Source organism: Marmota monax, unplaced genomic scaffold (assembly GCF_021218885.2).
Source record: "Marmota monax isolate L192 unplaced genomic scaffold, Marmota_monax_Labrador192_F-V1.1 WCK01_AAM20220418_F8-fsc00006, whole genome shotgun sequence".
NCBI classification, from domain to species: domain Eukaryota; kingdom Metazoa; phylum Chordata; class Mammalia; order Rodentia; family Sciuridae; genus Marmota; species Marmota monax.
The window spans coordinates 22,085,595-22,104,709 of NW_026693712.1; the positions used below are offsets into that span (position 1 = coordinate 22,085,595).

A 19,115-nucleotide genomic window follows, 5' to 3' on the forward strand; every position below is an offset into this window, starting at 1 on the left:
GGTATGGCCAATCAATTATAGGGACCATTGATCCTCGATTTCCCCTTTTTTCCTAAAGTCCTGGGAGAAAAATAAAGGGACACTTGGTTATTGACTTCCTTCCTTTCTTCAGTGTTTTAGACGAGCTGTATGATCCTTTGTACTTATTGAGTTAAAACTACAGAGTGGCCTTCTTTATCAGATGACTTCAAGCTACCTAATAACTTTTGGAGAAAAATATGAAAGACACTAAGTTGAAAATAATAAATAAATAAATTCATTAAAAAAAGAAATAATTTATTCACTCACTCATTGAATAAGTCATCTAATAGTTATTAAGCATCCTCTGTATGATGAGCCCCAACAGGGTGTGCTGAAGGAATAATGGGGACCTAAAGGGAACAAGAATCTGCCATCATTGAGCTTACGGTTTAGTTGGGGAGACAAATGCTAATTTAAAAAAAATAAAAAATAAAAATGCAAAGTAACAGCTGGAAGTGCTTGAAGGGTTAATGCTTTCAGTAGGGAATTGGCCTAGACACAGAGGTTAGGGAAGATGACTGGATGAAGCCAAGTTTGAAATGAGATAAAAAGGACCTAGAGAAGTTAACTAGGCAGAGGAGAAGAGGGCAGTGGTTGAGGAAAGATAGAGAAGAGTTTTTGAGTATTGAGCACCTATGCAAAGATCCATTGGCAGGAGGATCAAGGCACACTCAAGGATCTGATAGAAGCCAGTGAGGCTAGGGCATGGCCAGGTGTGTAGTGAGGCCCAGGTGTAGTGAGCTCCTGTGAGGCCAGACTGCAGATTGGGTTGTCAGAGTTTGGGTTGGTTTTTAAATTCTCTCCTCTGCTTTCAGCTGAGCAATTCAAAACATATGGGAAAAAATACCTATGTGCATCTTAAAGCCTAAACTTGACTTTTCAGAACTATTCTCCCTTCTACAGCCGAGGGGAAAATGCAGGTTTTCACTGTACAGCATTACAGTGGGGAGCCACAAAAATCTACTGTATTTTTAACTCAGCATCTGAAGTCTCATAAACTGTACCCTGGAGAAGCAGGGCGGAAAGAAGAAAAAGAGAGAGGGGATGTAGCTGTAGGAAGTACACCAGTGTTTGGAATTCTCTGTCCCTTCCTGTTCCTGACTTGACCTAGGAGCCGAAAGGGGAAAAGCGCACTCAGGGGCGCTGTCTAGGGCTGGCAGCAGAGTAGACAGCAGAGAAGACTCCAAACTGGGTGCTTTTCTTAGCATCTGTACCTTGTGAAGTCCTTTGTTTAGCTGTCACCTACATTGTAGGCTAAGAAAAGTTCATAGCCTGATTCAGATTTGGTGCACTTTTTGCTTTGACTGCTGATTAGAATGGTAACACTCCAAGCAAGTATGCCCAGTGCCATCCAAAGGAGCCGCTGAGACTGGAACACACAGGAGACTTCCAGAGGGGGTTGCCTCCAACTCTAGCAGCAGCCCTATCATGTTACCACAGTGAATTTCAGAACAGTATCAGTTCTATGCGTGCCATGCTGAAGGTGTGAAGGGCTGAGGAGGAATTTGAAGCCTCTGTCACTTTAGATATCTATGGCTGAAGAGCAAACAAGTTAAAAGGATGTTTTCAAACACAACTGCTATGCTGTATGTTCTAAATCTTTCCATTCTCCAGTACTCTCGATTTTTTTATACTGCAAATATCAGTCAATCCAACTCCCACTTCATGTTTTTCACTTTAGCTGTTAAAACATGAATCCTGTAATTTTCTCTTTGTATAAATCTCAGAAATGGGTGAAGAAAGTCTATTCTTCACCACCTTTCTTTTAATTTTTTAAAATAATACCCTAAAGAGAAAATCAAATACCTCAGAACACCTAGTGCTTTCAGAGGAAAGAAAGGAAAAAAAAAAAAAGAGGCACAAGTTGTTTTTATTAAGCTGAAATTGGCTTTTCTATGATACCATTGAGATAATCACAATTTTCTCCATGTGGTCATCTCACTATTGTGATGGATGCTGGCAAAGGACTATTTGGTGTTGAAAAGTTGCCTTTGGATTGTTGTGAGGTGAGGTGCCGTATAATGAATGCAGTTCATCCCAATACCAACATCACATAGGACTACCTTCTGTATATGGAGATGCAAGCATGAAGTAGTAGACTTATAATTTAAACTCTTAATCCTATGTTAAGTATGGCAAATACTGTGCTTTTCTCTAAGGGATCTGTAAACTTTCTGACTGATGATTATCAATAATTCTTTTGAAACTTTTTATTTTTATTTTATGCATATACTTTATGTAATAATATTCTAAAATGGAACATTTTGTGGGTGTTCAGGGCCAAAATAATACATTTTAAGCAAGTCTTCTACCCACTTGCCATCAATCACCCCTTCCTTTTGACCTCTTTTCCTCCCAGCATTCCACCCTCACATATGTAATAATAGAGCCGAATCCTCACAGAACTGTGAATTCTTTGGCACAGTTGGTTCTCTTCTTCAAGTAGTGTCTTATATAGAAGTGGGAATAGAAAATGACTTATGGTGGGGAGACCCAGAAGTTAAGGCTTGCCATTACATTAAAAGACTGTCTCTAAACTCAAAGAGAGCAAGAGAAGTGAGGGGAGGATGCTGTTGACAATCTCTTTGGATTCAATTTTATCAGCCATGTCAAACCAAAATATACTTGATTAACATTCATTTATGTAAGTGGTTGCCATAATCCTCAACTTAGTTTACATATACAGAACAAATTGGTGGTTTTGTGATGATATTATTTAATACCATCTACTGTCTGTCTATTGGGTGATAGACAAATTCACAGGAATTTTCCTTCCCTTCCCTGGCTGAAAGCCCCAGAACCTGAGCTTTTGTGAATATTTTCCAAGCCAGAGAGGCAGCCCTTTTGATTGCTGACAGGCTTAGTTTTGGGAATATTGTTTTGTATATGAACTCAAAAATCCGCGCTCTGGATGACACACACCTACAATACCAGCGGCTCAGGAGGTGGAGGCAGGAGGATCTTGAGTTCAAACCAGCCTCAACAAATTAGCAAGGCCCTGAGCAACTCAGTGAGACAAAGTCTCTAAATAAAATATAAAAAAGATTTGGGGATGTGGTTCAGTGGTTAAGCACCTCTGGTTCCATACCCAGTGCTAAAACACACACACACACAAAATATAAAAATAAAAAAAAATCTCTGTGCTTTGTGACATCCATTCATAATTCCTAATTCTGTTTTCTGGGGCTTCCTTTGCTACCTGAAGTTCTATAAATGATAAAAATGTTCCTTTTCTCTCCAGCCCCCTAATGGTAGTCCTGCCCAGGAATCAGCTGGGGTTGTCTCCTTTCTGCCTTGAGCAAGCATGGTAATCTTATGATAAATCTCATCTGTATGTTGATAACACTACATCTGTATCAACAGCTGAGTTCTTGCCCTTGAACTTCGGATACACACCCTTCTGCCCATGGGTTCTCTCCTCTTAGATACCTAACAGACATCTCAAAATTAACAATCCCAGACCTGTTTCTCCAAGGGTCTGTCCCATTTCAGTAAATGTTAACTCTGTTCTCCTGGTCATTAGCGCTCCCCTCTCCTCCAACCAACCTGTCTCCTTGACGGATCTCACAGACACCCAGGTATATTCCTGCTGTCCCCTCTACAGGAATGTTCCTTCCCGAGTTATCCATGTGGCTTTCTCTCTCCCTCCTATTGTTCAAGTTTTTAATTCATATTTTCCATTTTTCCCATGAAGAGTTCCGTGGTCACCCATTTTAAACTACAACGCAGGCTCCTTTCCCAGCTTCATATAAAATTACTCCACAGAGATGATCACCTCTGTGTAACTTACCTATTTATTTTATTTGTCTTCTCCCAATAAAATGTATGATCCCTAAAGAAGAGTTTTTGCTTTATTTTCTTCTGTTTAGTTGTTTGCTATATCTCTAGCACCAAATCTCACAGAAGCTCCTTAAATATTTTAGTAAATGAGAAAAGGACTGAATGTCTGCGTAAAGAAAATTCCTCAGAATACACCATGTAGGGAAGCACCAAGCCAATAAAAAGACACAAAGAGACTCATTTTCTTCAAATATCAAACTTCCCAGACAACTTAATACAAGCTTGCACCCAACCTTCAGAGGCCCTGTCCTCTCCAAGGTCAAGAACAAGGTGAGCTATTGATGACCTTTTCTCACCATCTCTGTGGGTGTCCACAGCTCCACTCTTCCTCCATCTGGTCTAACTCAGATGTAGCAAACATGCCTATGACAGATGATGGCTTAGGGAGATGATGGCTTTCTCCTTACATCAGGGAGAAAGAAGGAGAGGGAGAAGGAGTATTTAATTAATTCTTGAGTGAGATTATTCCTTTCTTGGTTAGATTACCAGCAACATTTGATTCACTTATATTTCATGTTAGCTATTTATTCTTTTAGAAATGAACATAAATGCTCTTTTATAAAGCTATACTGAAAGCTTCTATTTTAGATTATTCAATTTATTTCTTTTATTCCATTTAAATTTTCCTATATTTTTTTGTTACAGAAAATGTAGCTTATGGGTCAAGTTAACCTTTTTGTTAAGCATTGAACCAAACTTTCCTCTGTTCAACTGTAAACTATTTAAAATTTGTCTTAAATTTTGGCAGAAGGAACCTAATGAGTTATTTTCTTTAAAAAATAGCAACAAGGGGAGGGAAAGGGAAAGTACAAGGAAATGATATTGGCCAAATTATGATGCTATAGTGTACCAGTATGTAACAAATTTTATCATTACAACTATAGTACACCAATAAAAATGTGGAAAAAAATACACATGTAATTAAAAATGTTTAAAAAGTAGCAATGTGGCAACTTCGTGGCATAATTTCTGTAACCATAATTTCTGTAATTGGCACTAATGAAAGACCAATCTTGGAGAGGTGTTTTGTTAGTAGTATTTTAAACAAATATTTTAAGTAATAATATTCACATGAAATGTTGAGTGTTGGGTCCACTTAACATACTGCAGTAAGCTTCTTAAGAAATTTTTCTTATTGAGAAGTTTTCAGTTTCTGGATTCTTTAAAATGACTCTGTACTCTGTGTGCATGTGTATGTGTGTGTACATATGTGTATGTGTGTATCTATGGTAGGGAGAGACTGAATTATTCTTCTTTATTAACTACTAAAACATTAACTAAATTTTAATGTTTTTTACTTCTGACTATAAAATATTAGAAACCCATACTCCCAACAAATAAATAATTCAAATGAACTTTAATTCCCTTGATAGTCTGTGTACTCTGAAAAGCTCATTGCCCCCATAAATAAATACACAGCAATGAATCCCAAATATATAAGGGGTACTGGCAGATTAGATGCTAAAACTGACTTACTGAACTTCAGCACCTTTCCAATTTCATTCATATTCTTTTTTAAAATCCTACTATTTCTAATTTTGTAAGAAAATTTTTTTGTACAACTGAAAAAATATCAACAAAACTGTTACTTGAAAAATCAACCTGGTATTTAAAAGGTTTGTATCTAATTTCTTTACTATTTCTTATGGTTAACTTTTTTAAAAATCTACTCTCCAGTTTTAGGAACCATTATTGATTTTCAGTGAGTTTAAAAACCTAGAAAAATATTTTAAAAGTTGTCATAAAACCATAAAAAAGTTCAGAAACTATCAGTGTGGGTTAAATCTGTGGGGAAATTTTTTAAAGTAAGTCTTTTATTAAAACAAAAAAAAAAAAACTGGGCAGAGATGATATCATTTCAAAGACTTCAAACCCAATTCCCTAAACATTAGGACTTGTAAAATGAAAGGGACCAACCAAATAAACTAATATATTTTAATAGTAATAATGAAAATAATTATGATAACCCTAATCATTACTATAATTACTTTTATCATGCCTACCATTTATTACATGTTCTAGTTAAAACTTTGCATATACTATTTTATTTGCTTGTTATCATAGTCCTATGAAAGAAGCATTATTATTTTCATTGTATAGCTGAGTAGACTAAGATTTAGATGTTTTTGCTAATGCATTAAGGCGAAGCCTATAGTATGATCAGGCATAAAACTCCTAAGCCTAGTAAAGTGAAAACACAGAAAACATCCAGCAGTCCCTACTTGATCAGCAGAAAAACAAACAAACAAACAAAAAAAACCGTGGACAGCCCACACCACTAGCCATCCTAACGCTCTGTGGTGAAGGTGGATTGAGAAAGACACCTATTGTGCCTTAGTGCAGATGGGGAGTAGATATGATTTTAATATTGAACATCAGGTCCAAGAAAGTCACTTTTCTGAGTCTATCACTATTTGCTCATTCTTAAGGAGGTATCATTCTGGAATATTTTCAGGGCTATATGGTGAGGTTGTCTTTCTTCTATCCCATGCTTTTATCTTGCCTTTACATGCTGTTATGGCATGGATGTGAGATGTCCCCCCAAAGCTCATGTATGAGACAATGCAAGAAGGTTTAGAGGAGATATGATTGGGTTATGAGAGCCTTAACTTAATCAGTGAATAATCCTCTTGATGGAAATTAACTAAGTGGTAACTGAAGGTGGGTAGGGTGTGGCTGGAGGAGGTGGGCATTGGGGACTTAGCTTTGGGCTACGCATTTTGTATCTGGTGAGTCTCTCTGAAGTCTGATCCTGTCATAAGCTGCTTCCCTCTGTCACACTCTTCTGCCATAATGTTCTGCCTCACCTTGAGCCTGAGGACTGAAGCCAAGAGCCTATCAACTAAGACCTCTGAAACCCTGAGCCCCCAAATATACTTTTCCTCCTCTACAATTGTTCTGGTTGGGTCTTTTTTTAAATATTTATTTTTTAGTTTTCAGCGGACACAACATCTTTGTTTGTATGTGGTGCTGAGGATTGAACCTGGGCCGCACGCATGCCAGGCGAACGCGCTACCGCTTGAGCCACATCCTCAGCCCTGGTTGGGTCTTTTAGCTACAGCATCAAAAAAGCTGACTAAAACACCATGCCAAAAGTTAATGTTCTACCACCTCTATTATGGCAGAATTCATTGGTTAATTAGGCAGCATTGGTTTTTAAAACCAAGCCAGCAGTAGTCTGAACATACAGAGTATATATATTCCCCTCTATATGGAAACTCCCAGAATATTACTTGTAGGAATAGGCACCTGTGGCCTCTAAGTGCAGAGATCTTTGCATATAGTGGCAGCTCATTCTTCAACTGTTGAATAATTAGCTTTCATTCTGGTTTATGTAGAAGCACAACATATACTTGCCATTGCTAAAACCCACCAATAGCAAACACTGTTATGCTCAGGGGCCTAGAACATGGGATATTTTTTTATTAATATTTCATCTGAGTTATGCCAATAGAACTGTCTCAGGAAATAATGAGACCTTGGCAAAGGTCAAAAGAAAATAAATTCTTAACAGCTCTGGACTCTGAAGATAGAATTTGAATAAACATAAAAGTACAAATATGAAATATGAGCATACATAGTTTAATTAACTAAACTTATATTAGGTAATTGGCATTAGACAGAAATATTCTTTTACTTAACTCATTACCATGTTGGTTTCTTTTCTACTTTAACAATATTTAATTCTGTTCTGTGATTCTCATTGCAATTAATACTCATAGTTACATTGTAGCACGTCACTAAGAGTCAGTAGATCTATCCTTCCTTCCTTCCTTCCTTCCTTCCTTCTTCTTTCTTTCCTGAGGACAAGGTGTTGAGAATCTCTTCAGTGCTGAATCTTTTGTGGTCTGCTTTAGAAAACTAATCATTGGTTTCATTTACCTGGGCCAAAGATTTTAATTTTCTAGTCTGGAATTTGGTTTTGACTATGTATATTTCCTAGGAAATAATGTGTGTTTGCTGAAACATGAAGCATCTGTGATTTTTATTTTGTGATTCATTTATAAGTGAACCCTCTTATTAATAGCCTGGGGCAATGGTTCTATGAAAGAGACCTAATGGGTAGCTTTTACTTTTTTTATTTCCTGAGAATGACAAATGGTATACATAAACACTCTCTCAGAAGATGTAATTTGGAAAGCCTTCCATTAAGAGTAGAAACTAGACACAGTGTATGTAAGAATAATTGACCTTGGATGTAACCAACCTTACAAGCAATAGATAAAGGTCACACCTTTCCTCTGTCAATTATATGGGTCTCAGACCTTTTTCCAAGTTAAGTGTAAAGTTTCTGTATTACAAATACTTAAAAACTTTTCTGTATATTTTAATGGTTTTGACATAAAACAAACAAACAAAAACCCCTTTCTGGTTGCAGAAAAACTGCCCCTTTGGGGGCTAGTTAATTCTTAAAGACAACAAAGGGCCCTTTTTGAGGCACCTATGCTTTTGATACACAAGCTAACCAGCCAATCCAGAGCCTTTCCCAGCTGGCTGTTATGTCCCGGGAGGCAATATTCCTCTGCCTTAATCATCTCCCCGCCAGGATGAAGCAACTGGGACAACCCTGTAGCTTAGAGCCCATCAAAATTATTCAAACAAGCCAATCCTAAAATGCTCAGGCTACCACTTTCTTTCCCTCAGAAATCCCAATAAAGACCTTAACCCAAACCTTCCTTGGCTCCTATCTTCTGCCTCCAGACTACCCTGGTGCCTTTCCCATGTGGCCCTGCGTGGTATGCTGTGCCTCCTGTTTTTAAGACCTGAGAGTGTAATAAATGTCTTTGTTTCTTTTCCTGAGCCTCTTCTCTGTCTCTGGTGGCCATGCCCACCTGATTATATCATAAAAGGATACCAGGCCCTCTCAGGGTAAAGTCATGCTTTCCACAGCAGGATAGCGATTCCTGCCAGTGTTGCATGTGATTCCTCCCAGCTCTCCTTATAGATGGACAGTTTCCTCTCCAGCTACTTATTCTTGGAAGACATACTAGACTGATGATGGTACTTACATGTGGTGAGGAGAGAAGGGGCTAGAATCGAGGGTGGTTATCAAAGTTTTTTTTTTTTTTAATTAAATTTTTTTTTTTTTTTTAGTTTAGATGGACACAATACCTTTATTTTGTTTATTTATTTTTATGTGATGCTGAGGATCAAGCCCAGGGTCTCACGTGCAAGGCAAGTGCTCTAGCGCTGAGCCACAACCCTAGCCCTTCAAAGCTAGCTACCTGAAAATGATCTAATTATTTTATAAGATGGACAAATATAAATATTCATTTTCACATTAAAATTCTTGTTCTGTTTAAAGCCTAGATCTTGTTTATGGTCCAGAGACATGTGATTTTTGTGCCTGGTGTTCCTATGGCTTTGGGTTTTCCATTGTTTCCTGTTACTATACAGAAGCGAACCCTTAAAATCCTGCTTCCTCTTAAACCCCAATATTATGTCTATCTATAATAAACTAATTATATGTGTATGTATATATGTTTTTATGTTATATATGCTTATATAACACAAAAATCCAGCTTTCTCTCTACTCCCATTTTGAAGTAATATATTTATGTTTTTCCTTTGAGCCAAGAATTTATATGAATAAATATGTATTTATTTGTATACAATTTGAACCTTGCTTCTGTATATAAATATATTAACCTTACTCATTTTTTACTTCCAAGTCTGCTCCATCCTATATAAATGATAGTAATTCCATAGGTATGTTTAGAGTGCACAGAGCATTTTTATCTTCCCTCTCAATCACCAGAATATTCCCCTGAGGTCAGCAGAGCTACCAACTCCCCAGGCCTCTCCCCTCCTTACATTATGGCAAATAACTCCAAACCACTACCTAGAGCAGAACAGAAGGATTAGCGTAAGCCCTCTCAGCCACTCAGCTTCCTCTTTTCCTGTTCTGTAGCCTCAAGGATGACATGCATATCAGCAGGACAAAAATAATCAACAGAAAACAACAAACCTCCATGATAAGAAGACATTATCTATAAAATGAGCATATTTATGTCAAGGACAAGATAATAAACATATTGTATTTAAAATATGACTGGATTTAGGAGTAGAGCAAATATGTTATCTCTGGAGATGGTATTTTAGGAGTGAGAGCACTTGTATACATTTCTCCCGTTAGAAAAAGCATGAAAGCATTTAAAACAGCTTTCTAATTTGTTCATTTTCTTTCTCTTTCCCTTTCAAATCCATCTGTTATGTCATAATCCAGATATTTATAAAATGACAAATGGTATATACAAACACTCTCTTGATTTCAAAATACTGTCCTGGCCAGGCATGGTAGTGCATGCCAGTAACCCCAGCGACTTGGGAGGCTGAGGCAGAAGGATCACAAGTTCAAGGACAGCCTCAGCAATTTAGCAAGGCCCTAAGTAGACCCTGTCTCAAAATAAAAAAGGAAAAGTGCTGGGGATGGGGCTCAGTGGTTAAGTGACCCTGGGTTCATCTCTTCAAAAAAGAAAAACAAAAAAACAAAACAAAACAAAAAATCAAAACACTGTCTTGATTCAAAAACTTTTTGAGTCATCATTACCTACCAAATCATCAAATTCCTTAGCCTGAAGTGCAGATTTTTAAAAAATATAGCTCATCCTACCTTTCCAAATCTATCTATACCTTTGATCAAGAATTCTGTGTTCTAGTCTTACAAAGTGGCAAAGTGACAAACAGCCTCTGAACTTGCCAGGTATTGCCGCTTCCCAATAACTTCACTTTCCCTGTGATCGCTGACAAAGGAATGTCCTGCAGCCCCACTTGTTGAACTCCTATTTATCCTTCAATGTTCAGTTCAAATGCCCCTCCTTTAGAAGACCTCTTCAATCAGGATCAGTAGTTCACTTCCTTCTGTTTTCCTGAGACTTTGGCTCAGATGAATCTTGACTTATCTGATTTACTATGGAAAGGCCTTTCTTCTTTTATAGACTGTGAAATCTTTGAAGAGCAAGACCACATTGTGTTTATCCTTGTAACCTCAGAAGTTAACATGGAGTCTATTAGACATTCAGTGTGTGTTTTATCTCTGAGTGAATCAGCCTCTCTTGCAGAATGGACACTCTGTAATGCTATAAGAAAGAACTGCACTCATCACTAGTCCCTGAAAGGGTACTGCTTGTTCACAGTCACAAAAGAGATTCTAAGACATCACTAGTTGATCCTCTTTCTGATCCTCCCATTTCAGATCTTCTCAGTTCTCAGAAATTTGTTGCAACCTACCCACCTTTCGGGGAATATTGAATGTTTAGAATTGGATAATAATTATTAAATTGTCCATCAGCTTTCTTCTTGTGGGGAATCCTTAATTTGTTTTACTGTTCTTTTCTCAATTCTCTTTCAATCCTCCTATCAATTGGTCAACATTAGCAATGATAAATGCAAGGATTTGTTTGTTTTTGTTTTTTGATACTGGGATTTTACTGGGAATTTAAACTAAAGGTTTGTCTATCACTGATCTCTCTCTCTCTCTCTCTCTCTCTCTCTCTCTCTATATATATATATATATATATATATATATATATATATCCCCAGCCCTTTTTATTTTAGTTTTGCTGAGGTTAGTCTTACACTTGCAATCATCTTTCCTCAGCCTCCCAAATTGCTGGGATTATAGGTGTGTGCCACCATACCAGGCTAAGTGGACAGTTTTGTTTGGCACATGGTACTAATTTAACTCCACCTCCATAGCCTTAGACACCTGGACACATGAAAGAAATACAGAAGGACAAATAAGGACACATGACTCAGAGACAGGGAAAGTATGTACGGCATTACTAGGAGGGAAGGGCCATAGAGGGATTGACAGAGGTCAGTTCTAAGGAAAATGAAGAGCATTAAAACAAAATAAAATAAAAGAATGCCTATAGCAAACATGGTAGAGTGAAATGGTTTTCACTTTTCCCCCCCAGGCATGGAATCTTATCTTGTAAGTCTATGATGAATTATGTAATCCAACTTCATTTAAAAAAAATGTTTTTAGGTGCTATGGATAAAGCCCAAGGTCTTATGCATTCTAGGCTCTACCACTAAGCCACCTCCCAAATCCCTCAACCTCATTCTTAATGCTGTGGTCTAAATGTTTGTGCCATCTCAACATTCAGATGATGAAGTCCTAACATCTCCCAAGGTGGTGGATAATAGGAGATAAGTCCTCTGAAAGGTGATCAGATCATGAGGGTGGAGCCCTCGTGAATGCAATTAGTGCCCTTACATAAAAAGCTCAAGAGAAACCATCAACTCAATAAATTTTTGTTGTTTATAAGTTATCCCATCTAAAGTATTTTGTTATAGCAGTCTGAATGAACTAAGACATTTAGTAACAGAACACTGAATTAACTTAGGATAGCAGCATGTCCAACCAAAAGAAACATTGCTAGCTTCCCAGACAGAGTAGAGACTGTGACTAAGTATGGCTATTAAGATGTAAGTGGAAGTGACATGGGGCTTCAGCAAGTCTGTTTAATTACAAAAAGTACATCTTTTTTCCATCTTTTAAAATTTCTGCTGATGTAATGACTGATTTCAAACGGCCATTTTGGATTGTGAGAGAGACTGGGTCCTTGATACTGAGATCCATAGTACCTGCAGAGCCATTGCAATGGAAGTCACAAAGACTGTGTATCTCTAGACTTCTAACATAAGAGAAACTTCTACCTTGTCTAAGCCACACAATTGGGGTTTTCTGAACTTACTACTAACTAACATATTACTCTTGGCCTCAAAGAGGTTAGGATCCAGACAAGAACACTTGGCACAATGTAAAGATTTAACAGAAAGACAGATACACCTAAATCTACGCAGTTATTGGATTTATGAAAAATTAAGTTGGAAGAAAATAGTGGGCAAAATTCACCAGGGAAACTAACTTATTAAAAGCAAAAATATACAATGCTTACATGAACCTGGAGTCATAAGGAGAGGTATAGAAGAAGGTACATAAGGCTACTAATATTGACTACATGTTTTGATTTTTACTCTTTTTGCAATTACTTTTGCAAGTAATACTTCTGAGGTTTAAATAACTAAAATAGAAGACATTTTTAAATAAAAGGAATAATATACTGACTTATCTATGTTGATTTTTAAAGGGGAAATTCTGTGCATTTCTAGGCCCTTCAATACCTGGAGTCTCAAACCCAGGCCACTAATAACTAGATGTGGAATTTTGGGGAAGTCACTTAAACTCTCTAGACCTTTGTAAAATGAGAATGTTAATAAACTCAGGGTTCCTTCCAACATCTAATTCTGTAGATTTAATCATATTTTTATTATTTATTTTTTAGTTTTAGATGCACACAATACCTTTATTTTATTTATTTTTTATTTTTATGTGGTGCTGAGGGTCTGAACCCAGTGCCTCACATGTGTTAGGCAAGTGCTCTACCACTGAGCTACAACCCCAGCCCAACTTAATCATATGTTTGCTTCAAAGAATATTTTATTGCCTTTCTCAAATCTGATTTCTACATATCCAAAAGGTGTTAAAATGAGTTAGTTAGATAGTTCTTCTCTATTTCTAAGGTGTGATTTAGAAGAACAAGTCCAGTAACTCCAAATGCCCCCCTTTCCCTGTGTTTTCATAATGACCCTTCCAAACACATAACCTGGTATTTCTCAAGGTGCGGTAAGTTGGGGGTTTGCATGTCTGTTCTGTCGGTTCTCACCCCCTGGAGTGGGGTTAGTGTAGAGATGTATCACCCTGGTGCCATGCAGTGGACTCACCATATAGTGCCAATTAATACAGGTTTGCTGAAGAAATGAGTGAGCTAAAGATTTATGTAAAAAGTCAGATCTTGGGAGGAAAAGTCGATGACTGATAATCTTGTGACTGATGACATACAATTTTATCTCTTTTCCTTTTCATCTACATTAGGATTTTAATTGATTTGTGGCATATTCATTAATCACCAAAATTATATGAATTCTAGCTAATTTTGGCAAGCTTTATTGGGTTTTTAGGTTATTGTTGGATTAACACAGCCATCAGGAAAAAAAAAACCACTACTTTCATGCTAGGATGGACAAAAAGATTTTGTTCTGTTTCTGGATTGATCATACACTATACATAGGGTACCTCCAGCCTGTTCTGGGAGATCAGGCAAGAGGATATGAGGATCTTAGCATGGTTCACCTGCAGGATTGGAGGAACTTTCTTGTACCTGAAGTCTTTGTCTTGAGGGGCAGGGTTGGCTAGGCCATCGATATGAATGAAACCTAAAGATTACACCATTTTCATGTTATCCAGTATACCATTTGAATAAATTCACCCTGTTTCCTAAAATACCCTCCTAAGGAAAAGCAAATAAGAAAATGACAGAAGGCTCTTGGCCAACTACAAACTCTGCTACTTCCCTGTCCTATTCCTGGGGATTGCCTTTCTATTCTTGAGTGAGTCCAAGAGTAGCTCCTACCCAAAAGATATTTTAACAGAGATGTCCTAAAACCAACATCATTTTGAACCCCTCAGGAAGAACAGGAGGTGGTCATGGAGACTCACACCAGTTTTAGCCATTTATAAATAGAGATATTAGGTGTTAAAAATAAAAATTGGGTCATTAAATAAAAATAGATTTCAATAAAGGTAAAATATCAGTATCAAAGATCATACCGCAGTACCCTGGGGTTCCACATACTGTCTTCATGAGCACTTGATGTTCCACAATTTTAGAGAGTCCAAAATCAGCTATTAACACAAGAAAAAAAATTAATGAAGCAAATCTTTTCCCAGTTTTTATAAATACTTTTTCTTTTTACAAAAATAATTATTTATTTGTTTGCTTTTGTATTTGATGGTGGGGTACACATGTGTGGGGGATAAGTCACCTGAGAGGAAGCTAAGGAAAAAGTCTTTATTTAAGTAGGAGAAAAATATGGACTCCCCAAATACATTTGCAAATAAATTCATATTTAACCCTCATTCTTCTAAAAAATTCCAAGCCTTTACCAAATAAGCTATTTTCTTAAGCAACTATTAATTAATAGTTGTGATATTTTGTCTCTTGTTATAATTCTGAGATTTATGTGACAGTATAAGAGATGATATAGACTTAGTGGTATCATTCAGAATCTTCCATTGTTGAAGATTAAAAAATTAGATTTTCATAAATGTCGTGGAAATAAACAGAAATATCAAGACATTTTCTGACTGAAGAGAAATAATGTCTGATCTATTATATTTGACAGATAATAATTTACTTTCATATGACAAATGTCTTTTTAATGCAAAAATCCTTTTTACTTAATCCACAAAGTATTACCTAAGTAACGTATTATCAAAGGTGCCACCATTGTGATCTCTTGCTGGGCTACATCTCAGTCCCAGGAAACATCAGGAAGCTGCTTAAGGCCACTCTTCAAGAGAGGCAGGTGCAGAACCGAGGCCATTTTAGACTTCAAAGATAAACCCACATTTCCAGGGAGGTGCCTGATCCTTATCAGTGAAAGCAGCAGGAAGCCCTTCAGAAAGAAAGGCTCTCCTGCCTAAATTAGTATCTATCCATCCATTTAAAGAAATTTCTTGAAGGATCAAATCTTTGAAAGGGATGTCAAAGGAAATGGAAACTCCCTGCTGACTGCTGCCTTTCAGGAGTGATTATGAGAACAAGCTTACTGCCAGCAGGACTTTCAGGATTTTTTTCTTTAGGTTCTTGCATTCATAAGGCACATTCTGTTGTCTAGGCTCTTCCCTCATAGAACAGCTTGATTTTCAAAGTTGGTAACGCTGGTGAATGCAGTGAACACGTCAGCTCAGCGCTGTGACAGACGGCACCAGAAATACAATGCCTTTCAGAGGTTTTAGTACAAATTCTGCTAAGGAGAATTCATGTAAAGTTTTTAAAAATTTTTGGAAATGATGATTTGTTTAGGAAGGTCTGTGGAAAATAGCATTTAATACATCATTTCCTAATACACTGATTTAAATTTTTCTTTGGGTAGATCAGAATTTCTCAAAGTTCATCTTTGTATTCCTCCACAATGTTTATTTGGGAAAAAAAAGAGTCAACAAACTTTGGGGAAATCCTTGTAGTACACTATATAATATGTCAGTCTATTCATTAATATTTTTTAAGGTTCTTGGAAGTGCTGCAGAAATACAAAGACTGCTTAAGTTTAAGTTGGCATTTTCTAACGTATTTGACCAACCTCTGCAAACTACTCAAACCCACGCACTCCAACAAAAAGGTCTTATTCACTTTTATTTACCTTGCCTAGGCACCAGAGTTCTATGAAGTACATTTTGGGAAATACAGACCTTAATTTATATCTGATTATATAAACAAGTGTCTCAGAGGCCAGATTCATCAATATGTACCAAGTATTTTGAATCAAAGTTCTTGATTATCTAAAATTAGACTCCAAATAATTTGTAAAATAGGAGTCAATAATCAAAGGAAGCATTAAATCTATCATTCCCCCCCACCCCACCCCACTCTAAACTTATCTACAAAACACAAGGTCATCTCCTCAGGTATGTTATTGGTAAGGACCATAATTTCTTTGTGTCTCTAACAAAGAAGCACCAACTTCTAGCACTGATTTCTGGATTAACATTCCAGGATAAAGCATGAACTTCTAAAACAATGCATATTCCTCCAAAATTCAAATTAGGGATGGAACAATGTTTTAAAATTTCACAGAACAAATTTCTTCTGCTCTGGGTAAAGAGGTCATGAAACATCAGGAAATATTCTCACCAATTTTGAGTGGTGCATCTGGGGCTGGTGTTGCATAGAGAAGATTTTCTGGTTTGAGATCACGATGTACAATCCCATTTTCATGTAGGTACTGCATAGGGAAAATACAAAGTACATTCACATAATTCTATTTATGTTTTCAACATAATACTTAATCTTTTAAGAACTATCATATTTTTATGTTCGTAATTCAACAACACATTATGATTTCAAAATAAATATCACAAAGTGATATTGTTTTAAACTATATACATTAACAAATAACTTGAGAGCTTAGGGTTATAGCTCAGTGGTAGATGCTTGCTTGAGGCCCTGGGTTCAATTTCCAGTGCTGTCAAAATAAATAAATAAATAAATAAATAAATAAATAAATAAATAAATATTTGCTCCTCAGAGAATATCATCACTCTCTTTAGGCATAATACTATATCAATGGGGATTGTTTTATTATTATTGTAATAAAATCAAGTTGCTGTGAATTGAAATTTGTCTAGTTTATATCTGAAAAGCATAGTTGCATGTGTGACCTTAGAAACTCACACCCATAGCAAAGATATCATAATTATTGTTTGTCAGACTTTTAGATGTGAGTAGCTATTATTTAGGACTCTCTTTAATAGGATAAATATTACTCCATGATGATGAATACTCTCATAAACTCTTCTGAGAATTAGGAGATCTATTAATATGGAAACTGAAAGTTATATTTGAGATGAATCATAAAGATTACTTCTAGCAGCTATACTCATTTTATTGCAATTAAAATGTTTGTAAAATTCTGTATAATCACACATGTAGCATATTCTCATTGTAAATGCTAAAGTCCTACCTGACTTCTGCTCCCCATTTCTAGTCCTTTCTTCAAACAGAACCACTCATCAATTTAAGCTATTTTTCATAACATTGGTTTGAACTTTTTTCTATGCATTTATAAATGTAAATATATGCATACATACAAGGAAGTATACCTGGTTTTCTCAATTTTCTTACTCAAATGTATCATATTATTTTTATACTGCCTTTTCCCCTACTTAATACATCTTTGAAACATCCACTTAGCACTTCAGCTTTTTTTATTTAACTTTTATACCCACTATGTTGGATGCATCATGATTAATTTTGATGGACACTCAAGTTTATTTTGATTTTTTAAAAAAATTCCAAGAAATGCAATGATAAACATTTTAGCATTTGCATATTTGGGTAGTTCTGCTGGCATTTTTTTTTAGGACAGGTTTGGTAATTGGGCCAAAGTTACATGGAGTTTTTATTTTAATATACACTAAAAAATCACTCTCCTAAAAGACACCATCAGTTTTCACTCACAAAACAGCTATGTGTGTATACACACACACACACACACACATATATATATATATATATATATATATATATATATATATGAATTCATATATATATGTATATATCAGGTCTGGTTCCTTTCTGCAGAGTCTCTCTCTCTCTCTCTATATATATATATATTATATATGTATATATATATTTAAATTATTTTAAACTTTTAATTTCTCAGTTTAAACCATTACTGCAGTGAACAATGCTGTATGTAACTTATATATGCAAAGGCTTATATATATATATATATATATATATACTTATATATATAATCATATATATATATAATTACTGGCTCATGCATGAAAAACTGATAATATTATACTATACTATAATATAATATAATATTATAATATTATTATAATATTGTAATATAATATTATATAAAAATAGATATAATTATTATAATATAATATTATAACATTATTATAATATTATAATATAATATATAAAAATAGATATAATTATAATATAATATTATAATATAATATTATATAAAATAGATATAATTATTATAATATAATATTATAATATATTATAATATTATAATATTATCAGTTTTTCATGCATGAGCCAGTAATTATATATATATTTATATATAATTACTTCTAGCAGCTATACTCATTTTATTGCTATACTCATTTATATTATATATATATGATTATATAATCATATATATATATAATTACTGGCTCATGCATAAAAAACTGATAATATTATAATATCATTATATTATTATATAATCATATAATATTATATTATAATATTATATATATTATAATATTATAAATATTATAATATTATAATATAATCAGTTTTCATGCATGAGCCAGTAATTATTTATATATATATATATATATATATATATATATATATATATGCCTTTGCTTATATAAGTTACATACAGCATTGTACACTGCAGTAATGGTTTAAACTGCGAAATTAAAAGTTTAAAATAATTTAAATATATGATATATATATATATATATATATATATATATATATATATATATATAAAACTCTGAAGAAAGGAACCAGACCTGAGCCTCCTTGAAGAAGCCCTGCATGGGATGTGTTCCCTGTAGGAAATACCACCTGAGCCTCACAGGAAACAGAATGGGAGAGTAGTGACAAAAGTGACAGTAGGCAGATGAGGAGCCATTCATTGACTACTCAGAGAAACTGGGCTGAAAGAAA

At 35.3% G+C, this 19,115-nt stretch overlaps 1 protein-coding gene across 1 annotated transcript in view; it reads right to left on the minus strand.

Annotated features, from left to right (window-relative positions):
• Camk4 (calcium/calmodulin dependent protein kinase IV) overlaps positions 1-19,115 on the minus strand; it is a 232,431-nt gene that overhangs the window by 22,364 nt on the left and 190,952 nt on the right. Inside the window, exons 6-7 of the mRNA XM_046460434.2 lie at positions 16,566-16,656; positions 14,480-14,554 (exon numbers count right to left, since the gene is read on the minus strand). Coding sequence (XP_046316390.1) covers positions 14,480-14,554; positions 16,566-16,656 — 166 coding nt within the window. The remainder of the gene's footprint in view (positions 1-14,479; positions 14,555-16,565; positions 16,657-19,115) is intronic.